Below are 10,290 nucleotides of genomic sequence, written 5' to 3' on the forward strand. Positions count from 1 at the left end.
TACAAGGAAATAAAATACTCGTGTTATTGGAAAGACCAGAATCGCAGGAAGAACAGAGCTCGTCTTCACAGAAAACTTGGCTCGCAAGGATGCGAGCCGCGGTGCCAACTCTTCTGCTGCTTTTTTTTAAGGAAAGAGAGAAATTAGCGGGGACATAAAAAGGGCCGGGAGGCGGGCCGCCGGGGCCCAACTACCCAAACCAAACCCAAAGCCCACGAGAGCCACCACAGAGGAGAAAGAGAAACCCTACTCGTCCCCCGCAGAGAGAGTCTCGAGACGAGACGCGAGACGAGAGAGAGGCAGAGAGGGGAACGAGTCGAGGCGCGCGCCGCTTCCGTCGGGGACCAATATAAGCCGGCTTTCTCTCTCCTTCTCCCCACAGCCCACCAAACCCTCGCTCTTCCCACCGCAGGAAGAGAGCTCCTCTCCCCTCCCCACCCCCACCGCCTCCGCCTCCGCCGACGAACCGATCGGATCCGGGACACGATCTCGGATTCGCTCGGCAGATCAGCGGGCACCAGCCCCCAAGCCCCCGGATCCTCCTTCGTCCTCCCCACCGCAAGCTTCAGGTAACGTCTCCGGAGAGATCTCTCCTCCGCTTTTTTTGCTCTCCGTGTGGTCGGCGGCGTCCGTTCGTGCTCGATCGATCGATCTGGGCCGGGGGCGTGTCTGGTTTCGTAACGGATCGATCTGCGTCTGTTTAGTTCCGTTGCGGGACTGGATCTGGGGCGGGACTGGAAGATTTTTTCCCGGGCGTTTGCGGGAGGGGATTGATCTCGAGATTCGTCTATTTAGGTTCCGCTGCCTCGGTCTCGAGATTTTTGTAGCTTCATGCGCGATTTAGTCTAACTGCTATTTTAGCCTGTCTAGTGGGTTGGACAGATTTACGATAGGCTGTTGATGATTGATTACGTTTTACATGTTTAATGGTGTGCGCTGCGCACTGTGGACTGGGCGACTGTGCATCCGCTGCTTCGTTGGGTTAGGTACACTGTTTACTTTTGTTAGTTGTGGCCGGTGTGCACTAGTAGTACCTGGGAACAAACGTCTTGAGTAGTGTTCTGCGTCCCATAATGGGGGAAGAATCGTGGAAAGTACATGTACTTGTTGAACTTGAGTGCTAGGTTCTATTGGCTTTGCATTTGATGCCTATAATTATTGCATGTGCATGTAATCCTTCAGAGTTAGGTACACTGTTTGTTTTGTTAGTTGTGACCTATCATCTATGTGAACTACACAAACGTGTTGAGAGTAGTGTCTCAGGAATCATGGAAAGGTATTGGCTTGCTTTTTTTTGCCTCCAGTTATTGCTGGCCATGTGTCCTGCATACTGCTTACCTGACTATGTTGTCAAGTTTGCATTGTTGCTTAATGTGAGGTGCAATCTTGTTGATTTGATTGGTTTCTTTTCCTGTTTAAATAAAACATCATCTGGGATTTGTGTCCACTTAAGTGGGATAGTCTAATGCTATTATGTATGCAATCAATGGTTGTTTGGTACCAGAATTCCTGTTATTGCTTTCTGTTAACATGCTCCTGTTTTTGTTTAACACAGCCATGGCAGGAATGGCACCAGAGGGTTCCCAGTTTGATGCTAAGCAGTATGACAGCAAGATGACCGAGTTACTGTAAGTCAGCTCTACCAATTTATTGTCTCAGCCTTTGGGGGCCATGTGAAGCTCTCCTTTTTTGCTCAACAGATTGCATGATTATGAATATGCAGGAACCAAGGTGACACCGGGGAGTTTTTCACCTCGTATGATGAGGTGCACGAAAGTTTTGATGACATGGGCCTCCAAGAGAACCTTCTTAGAGGCATCTACGCTTATGGTATACTTCCATCAGATTGCAGTCTCATATTCCATAGCCCTTGATAGCAGCACTGCTGCATTTTAACTTTGGGAAACATCTCTTCTTGCTAGTGTTTTGGATTACCTGTTTTAATCTACATGACCTGCCTTTCTTCTGTATAAACCATTTTCTGTGTGATGGGAGGACATCCGAGTCCTCTTGCTTTATGCGGAGCAAGCTTTCCATGCTTGTATATTCCTAAGCAAACGTCACAAAGTGAGCCCCCTGATGTTGAGGTTTCCCTAGGGTTTCATCCACCAGATGGCAGTCTCATATTCCATCACCCTTGATAGCAGCATTGCTGCAGTTAAACTTTGGGAATTGCCATGAGACGCACATCTTTTATTGCGTGCATTTCATTTCAAACACATTCTTATGCATATGTTAATGGATCACATGTTTTGGTTTGCACATTGTGCTATTTTCTGTGTAAACTACTTTCTGTGTGATGGGAGGACATCCGAGTCCTCTTGCCTTACTTGGAGCAAACTTTCCATGTTTGTATATTCCCAAGAAAACGTCACAAAGTGAGCCTTCTGATGTTGAGGTTCCCCTTGGGTTTCCTCCACCAGATGGCAGTCTCATATTCCATCGCCCTTGATAGCAGCATTGCTGCAGTTAAACTTTGGGAATTGCCATGAGACGCACATCTTTTATTGTTATTCATTTCAAATGCACACTTGTGCCTTGTAGCCAATAGATTGCATGTTTTGTGTTGCACATTATGTTTTTTTCTCTCTATAAAAACAGCTTCCTTTGTGGTGTGATATTGAGTTTTGCTTTGCATGCAGCGAAATCCTGTTCTTTTCACACCCTTCAACAATATAGTTTGGTCATCTTACAAATACAAACACTTCTATTTGTAGGTTTTGAGAAGCCATCAGCCATTCAGCAAAGAGGAATTGTTCCCTTCTGCAAGGGTCTTGATGTGATTCAGCAAGCTCAGTCTGGAACAGGAAAAACTGCCACCTTCTGTTCTGGAATCTTGCAGCAGCTTGACTATGGATTGGTTGAGTGCCAGGCATTGGTCCTTGCTCCGACCCGTGAGCTTGCACAGCAGATTGAGAAGGTCATGCGTGCTCTTGGTGACTACTTAGGTGTCAAGGTGCATGCATGTGTTGGTGGAACTTCTGTTCGTGAGGACCAAAGGATTCTTGCCAGTGGTGTGCATGTTGTTGTCGGCACACCTGGTCGTGTGTTCGATATGTTGCGCAGGCAATCCCTCCGTCCAGATAACATCAAGATGTTTGTGTTGGATGAAGCTGATGAAATGCTTTCACGTGGTTTCAAGGATCAGGTATACTTCTTAAGACATAATTGCTTAGAATTGTGCACGTTGTTATTACTATGCGTCCGTGTATAATATTTGACAGAACTGAAGTCAAACTAGTTGCTTAAAACTGAAGAAGCTTTTGTTTGCTCATGTTCATTCACATATGATATTATTTACTCCCTCCGTCCCATAATATAAGAGCTTTTTTGACAACACAGTGTAAAAAACGCTCTTATAATATGGGACGGAGGGAGTACAAGATAGTATTTCTATGGTAATAGTTGCAACTTGGTTCTTCATTATTTATACTATCGTCTACAATTTATATTCTAAATGTAGAGTATTTGTCTTTTACATGCGTCATTATTTATAATCTCTTATTAATTAATTATTATTGATACACCAATTTATATTTCCTCTGATTTGTACACCAATCACTGATCATGTTGCTTAATTAGCTTGAACTAACAGGCATTTTTATCTGTTGCAGATCTATGATATCTTCCAGCTTCTTCCATCAAAGATTCAAGTTGGGGTGTTCTCAGCAACCATGCCTCCTGAGGCCCTTGAGATAACCCGCAAGTTCATGAACAAGCCTGTGAGGATTCTTGTCAAGAGAGATGAGCTTACCCTTGAGGGTATCAAACAATTCTATGTCAATGTGGAGAAGGAAGAGTGGAAGCTGGATACACTCTGTGACCTGTACGAGACCCTGGCAATTACCCAGAGTGTCATCTTTGTGAACACCCGCCGCAAGGTGGACTGGCTCACCGACAAGATGAGGGGACGGGACCACACTGTCTCTGCAACGCACGGAGATATGGACCAGAACACTAGGGACATCATCATGAGGGAGTTCAGATCTGGATCTTCTCGTGTGCTCATCACCACCGACCTGCTGGCCCGTGGTATTGATGTGCAGCAAGTCTCCCTTGTCATCAACTATGACCTGCCGACTCAGCCTGAGAACTACCTCCATCGCATTGGTCGTAGTGGTCGGTTCGGGAGGAAGGGAGTTGCCATCAACTTTGTCACCCGTGAAGATGAGAGGATGCTGTTCGACATCCAGAAGTTCTACAACGTGGTCATTGAGGAGCTCCCGGCCAATGTCGCTGACCTTCTCTAGATTATATCTTAGGAATGCAGTAAGGTGCTTGATAAAGTTCGTTTTTGTTGAATATCTCCCAACTCTCAGTTTTGGAGTGGTAAGGTCTGGGTCTGTTTGAATCGTGGTTAAGGATGGTCTCTGAGTTTTTTCCTGTTATGCAATGTCCGGAAATTTTTGTAGTGCGTAGGCTGTGCTATCTCCTGGGCTAGCTGGGATAGAGTGACTCTCATGGAGTATTTTACTTTTCGTTGTGAAGTTATTTTATTGCCCATCTGTTTTTGCATGGTCGAGCTAACATCTTTTTCCTTCTATCATGTCTGACCGATTAAAATTGAAACAGCGTTGTTCTGTCGTAGCAGCAGGGATTGGCTAGCCTAGAAAACGTACTAATAAGTTGCAGTAAAAATTGAAAATTGTTAAGTTGAAACTATGAAACTAGTATATGTTAAGTTTGAATTTGTGAAATTTAGGCTGTACAGAAAAATCATAGGTGGCAGCCACCGAGCGATGCATGCTAGAATCCGGGCGAGGCGTTGGCAGGATGGGGGAGTTTCTACGTGATGCTGAAGGGCAAAGGCGTATATATTGCTGCTGATATGGGGATCAATTAGGGTGGCCTTCTCAACACAAGAGTTGGATCACCTTATGCTGCTGTCATTGAAGACATCTTGTTCTAGTTTTTTTTAGAGTAGCAGCACTTTATTCAGATAGCAACATCAGTATCACTGATAAGTTTAGGGATTAGAGCATTACAGCCGCCCTCAAAGGCCCGGTCCGCGTCCCTCAAATTTTATAATTTACAACCACATATCCTGTTTTCAAAACATCTGTTATATGCAGGGCTATGTACCGGCCGTCTTGCCGGCTGGACATCGAAATTGTCCGTATTTAATATTTTTATATCCGTATTAGTCCCACCTCGTCGAGTGATGAGCTAGTCGACCAGCTTAAATATCCGGTCGTCTAAACGAGATAAGCTTCTGACATCATTGCCTCCTTTATTAAGGATATGGACTCTTACTATAAATCTTCTATTTTTATCACATAAAATATTCATAGTCAGGGTCTATCTCCTTCACATAGGCAACATTAGTGTCAGCTTTTTTTTAATTTTGTCTATGCATCAAAATAAAATAAAAATCTACTATCATTGTAGTAGAGGTATCAACAGTAGAGGTATCAACGTATATGATTTAGACAAACTTGACATTCGATAAAGAGGTATCAACGTATATAGTCTAGACAAACTTGACACTCGATGAACAATTATCAGTCCATAAAATGCAATCTAGTGTCAAATTTATCTCGATCACACATGCGAGAATTGATAGACCTAGACAACAACACCAAGCGTTCCGCCATCCGCTGGCACAACTATTCAAGCCGGGCGGCGTCCGCCTCGTCCGGCGATGTGGGACTAAAATTTGGTTGCAGCGATGAGAGAGGGAGGAGTTTCGGGCATTGCAGGTGGGACTGCTGACCTGCAACGGGGTCGACGGGCGTGCCCGGGCGCCCCATATCCGCCTCGTATTTGGGCTGGATATGAGGGGTGCCGGTCAGCCCGGGCATTTGAGGCCCGTTTGAGGCTCCCGTTTGAGTCAGATTTTCGTGACCGGGCGGTCGGCTTGGACATATGAGGCGGGTTTGAGAGGTCCGGCTGTAGATGCCATTACACCACAATAGATTTGACTAGGAGTATGCTCATAACTACGAGCAATTGTGTGCTGATACATTCAACAAACGTTTTACGTGAATAAAAGAGCAAGCTTCAAAACCTATCGCCAAGGATTTAATGTCAGCAATCATCGTATCTACTGTAGATCGATCCCTGAAGGCAACACCAAATCTCTGGACCAAAGAGAGACAGCCAGAGGCTAGGATTATTTTAGAGAAACCCTCATCACGGGCAAGGGCCAGGGCATGGTGGCAAGCCAAAGCCTCAGCAAGTTCAGGCGTCATGATCCCTTCATACTGCTTATTACAGGCCAACAAACATTCTCCGTTGTGATATGGTATCATAACGTCGATTCCCATCCTTCGAGAGCTCGAGAACAGTGCAACATTCACGTTAATAATGTTTGACCCTTTCGCCGGTGGGGTCCATAGAGCCATTGACAGAGAGGACTCACAACTAGAGGTCGAACTAGTTTTGGGAAAATGATGCACAATCAGATTCACATAAGCTTTAATCTTCTCAGCCACCCTACAACAAAGCAACACAGTAGCATTGTTGCGAGCATCATTTGTAGCCTCTCAAATGTGCCAAGCCGTTACAGCAAGAACCGTACCTGAAAGGGAGGAACTTAGATCAAGGAAGTCAAAAATCCATTGCTTGGCGTTGAGAAGTTCTTCCTACACAATTGGAGGGGATAGGTCTCCTTCACCAACTTCCAGACTTCACGAGCAAACGGGCAAACGAGAAGTAGATGCTCCACCCTCTCCACCCTACCATAGAAACAACAACCATCCTCCTTAACAATATGGTGTCGCTGAAGTTGGAAACCAGTGGGAAGACAATCATGAGAAATTCTTCAAAGGACAATTTTCATCTTTCGAGGAGCCTTGATGGCCCATAGCGCTTTCCAATGCTTCTCTCAGAACGAAGGTTGGAGCTGAGCCCCCTGCCATCCACACTAAGGTCTTTACGGAAGGCAGAAGACTTGGCCAAATTATACGCAGATTTAACCATGTAGATCCCAAACTTATTGTGTGGCCACATGGCAAAGTCATTAGCTCCATGTTGACTGATAGGGAGTTGGAGAATTTCATTCGCCATCCAGTCATCAAAACAACCCCGGACCACTTCCACATCCCAGGATTTGAGGTCCTTAGACAAAAGAAAATTCGCCCTTGTGTCCTCAGGGATTTGTATAAGTGGTCAAAAGCTTCCAGCAGCACACCCTGGTATCCAGTTATTTGTGAGAATATTAATATTATTGCCATTACCAACACCGCACCGAACACCTTGCTTGAGCAGATCCCTGCCAAAGAGGATGTTGTGCCAAGTATAGGAAGAGGACCGGGGCCTAGAAGAGCACCCTGGCACACAAACAATCAGGCTCGGTCAAGAGCCTCCAGCATTGACGTCCAAGCAAGGCTTGGTTGAAAGTAATGAAATCCCGAAAGCCCGTGTCACCTAGGAACTTGGGAGAGGTCATCCATTCCCAGGATTTCCAATGCATCTTCCTTCTCCCATCTTCAAAACCCCACCAGTGGTTGGCAATGCTTGTCTTCATTCTCTAGCAAGTTGCAACTGGGATCTGGAAGCAACTCATCAGAGCATGGTTAATAGTATAGCCAGCTGCTGGCTATAAGCCAGTGCCATGTCATCTACAGCCCATCTTATAGCCAACATGTATAATAGTAGATTAAAAGAGTGTACTATTTTTTATTACGTGGCCCACCTTTCATTCTCACAAAGTGCTTAGGAGCGCGTGCTAGAGCTGGCTCTTCATGAAGAGCCCGCTTACCTTCTCTCTTCTCTTCTCTTTCCTCCAACTAAGCAGAAATATACTAGTTTATTCCTTATAGCCCGCTGACTCAGCTCTATTATACTTGCTCTCACATAAGAAGGAATGGCCTACACAACAGCTTTTAGAAAGATCTCTTTGCCTGCTCGAGAGAGAGGACAACTAGAACATCCATTAATACGCTTCCAAATGCGGTCAGGCAGGAAATTGAAGGAGCTCGTGACAGCTCTGCATATTTTAGTAGGCATACCCAAGTAAGTAGCTTGTTAAATTTCAGCTTCCACCTGCAGGGCATCCTTAACTGCCTCGCGCAGAGCTCGAGGGCACCGTTTGCCAAAGAAAACCGAGGACTTCTGAAGATTGATCTTTTGACCTGAAGCCTCACAATGCAAGTCTAAGGTTGACTTCAAGGCCTTGGCACTTCTGATGTTACTGCGAGCAAAGAAGATACTATCATCTGCAAAAAGTAAGTGTGAGATCAGGGGGCCTTTCCTTCCATTAGATAAACCTTGTAGCTCACCAAGATCCTCCTGTTTTTGCAGAAGACAAGATAAACCTTCTGTGCACAACAAGAAAAGATAAGGGCTAATTGGGTCACCCTGACGAATTCCCCTTGACGGAACCACCGGTTCAGTCAGGCTACCATTGACTCGAATGGCATATCTAGCCGTGGTCACACATCTCATCACCGAGTTGATCCACGTCGGGTCAAAGCAAGCTTACGAAGACAACCATGCAAGTAAGACCATTCGATTTGGTCATAAGCCTTCATCATATCGATCTTCAAGGCGAAGAAAGGTTGCTTACACTTTTGCTTGCGAACTGTGTGCAAACATTCATAAGCCACTAAGGCACTCTCAGTGATCACTCATCCTGGGACAAAGACATCTTCTTCTAGTTGAAGATGTGGGTTTCCAAGCAAATCCAGTAGCACATGACCTAGCAAAAATTGCTCGTATGTGCTTACCAAGTACCAAGTGATAGCATTAGTTGGAACTCTATTGCACCGCATGTGTCCATCCAAATAATCGGCGTTGACCGTTGGGCATCTATTTGGATGGGCATCGATAAATTGGCTTTCCTGAGGCTCCTCAGCTTTCCCCATTTAGTTTTGTGCCAAATCGTTGGCGAGGCTTGTGCGGCCAAAACGCCCGTCAATTTTTTGGCGAGCCCACCATCTCATATCACGCTTGTCACACCAGCACAACCAGCATCAGCTCGCAGTAGAGTTGCCTGCATGAGCAATGTAACTATCCCCACTCTCGCAACTAGACCGAGGATCTGTTTCTAAATGCCTTCCATTCACAACGTAATGATTTTACTTTGCTTAAACACAACTTCGCCCCCATTGGTTTGGATGCTACGTGCCTACTAAGAACAGTTAACATGTAACATGTTATATACAAGACCACATGGAGCAATAGAAGGCATGTCCAGTGCAGTTTGCGTTATAAGGGCGGGGTGCCTATGTTTAACGGAAGGTTGGTGAGTGTCGTTGGCTATTCATGAACTTAAAATTAAGACAATACTCCCACCGTTTCTTTAATGCTGGTATTTCGAGAAATAAAAGGCATGGAACAAACTTGAGTATTTATTTCTTACTAGTATAATATAGCTATAAAACCTCCAAAAGTAAGAGACTGCAATACAAAGCCTTGTTTTCCACGTAGCCATAACCGAAACACACCACATCCATCTTTGTTTGCAGAGAAAAATAAGATGCATCATCTAATCTAGCAAAAGGCATATAACGCCATAAAAACACATTTTGCACTCAACATGCCCGAGCTGTTCAGAGCTGCAAGCATGAATGCTTCAGTCCCGTCTGGCTATCTGCAGAGATTTCTCGTGTCGCCTGTGGTGAACAACCTCCATTACATCCTGATCCTGTCGTCTTTACATCTTGCCCCCAAGCTGTAGAAACGAGGCAATTTTCAAGAGCACCACACTTGGAGATTCAAGAAACTTATTCTAAAAACCATGTTATCTCTGAGAGCCACATTCCCCAGCAAATTGCCGCAAAATCTACAGAGAATAGCTTGTTGATACCACTGGATTTAGTTATCAACCAAGAAAACTATTAGCCCTTTTGGAACATGATTCCACCTGAATATATCCCTAACAATCGACCAATTAAAATTTCCATAAGGGCATGCAATGAAGATGCGAGCAGTTGTTTCTGCTCCCCACACTTTTTGCACTTGACATCACTATAGCATTGGCCATTTATCAACTATTCAGTCGAAGGGATAATGCCATAAGAAAATTTTGATTTTAAGAGAGAATTTAGCAGCCCAAAGCTCTTGCATTTTAACATTAACAAACCTCTGAATTGTAGAGTGGCACTACGTGAGTATTTAGTTTTCGATGTGACATGTTCTTGCCCATCGGTTTCTTGCTTTCTGCAAATCATAGATTTCCTTGTAATCATGTCCGATCTTTGAAACTTCGAAAAAGAAGCTTTAAAAACAAAATTTGTCTTATAAAAAGTTGGCTTAAAAGCTTAGAATTTTTTATTGTTTTTATTTACCAAAAACAACACATACAACTAACACCGTTAGCGATTGATCTTAGCTTTGTTGTGTCAT

The 10,290-nt window shown here is 44.6% G+C and overlaps 1 protein-coding gene across 1 annotated transcript; it reads left to right on the forward strand.

Annotated features, from left to right (window-relative positions):
• The first annotated feature begins 263 nt into the window (after nucleotides 1-263).
• LOC109760452 (eukaryotic initiation factor 4A) lies at nucleotides 264-4,515 on the forward strand. The gene is made up of 5 exons (XM_020319275.4): nucleotides 264-569; nucleotides 1,556-1,628; nucleotides 1,724-1,830; nucleotides 2,718-3,148; nucleotides 3,615-4,515. Exons 2-5 carry the CDS (start codon nucleotides 1,558-1,560, stop codon nucleotides 4,248-4,250), a joined length of 1,245 nt encoding a protein of 414 aa, XP_020174864.1. The 5' UTR covers nucleotides 264-569; nucleotides 1,556-1,557; the 3' UTR covers nucleotides 4,251-4,515.
• The last annotated feature ends 5,775 nt before the right edge of the window (nucleotides 4,516-10,290 follow it).

Source organism: Aegilops tauschii, chromosome 6 (genome assembly GCF_002575655.3).
Source record: "Aegilops tauschii subsp. strangulata cultivar AL8/78 chromosome 6, Aet v6.0, whole genome shotgun sequence".
NCBI classification, from domain to species: Eukaryota; Viridiplantae; Streptophyta; class Magnoliopsida; order Poales; family Poaceae; genus Aegilops; species Aegilops tauschii.

Excerpts from the sequence above, each read along its gene's own strand:
- LOC109760452 (XM_020319275.4), top strand. The coding sequence starts at position 1,558 with ATGGCAGGAATGGCACCAGAGGGTTCCCAGTTTGATGCTAAGCAGTAT. Across the intron at positions 1,629-1,723 it reads AGCAAGATGACCGAGTTACT|GAACCAAGGTGACACCGGGG; the intron begins GTAAGTCAGCTC and ends ATGAATATGCAG. Across the intron at positions 1,831-2,717 it reads TAGAGGCATCTACGCTTATG|GTTTTGAGAAGCCATCAGCC; the intron begins GTATACTTCCAT and ends TTCTATTTGTAG.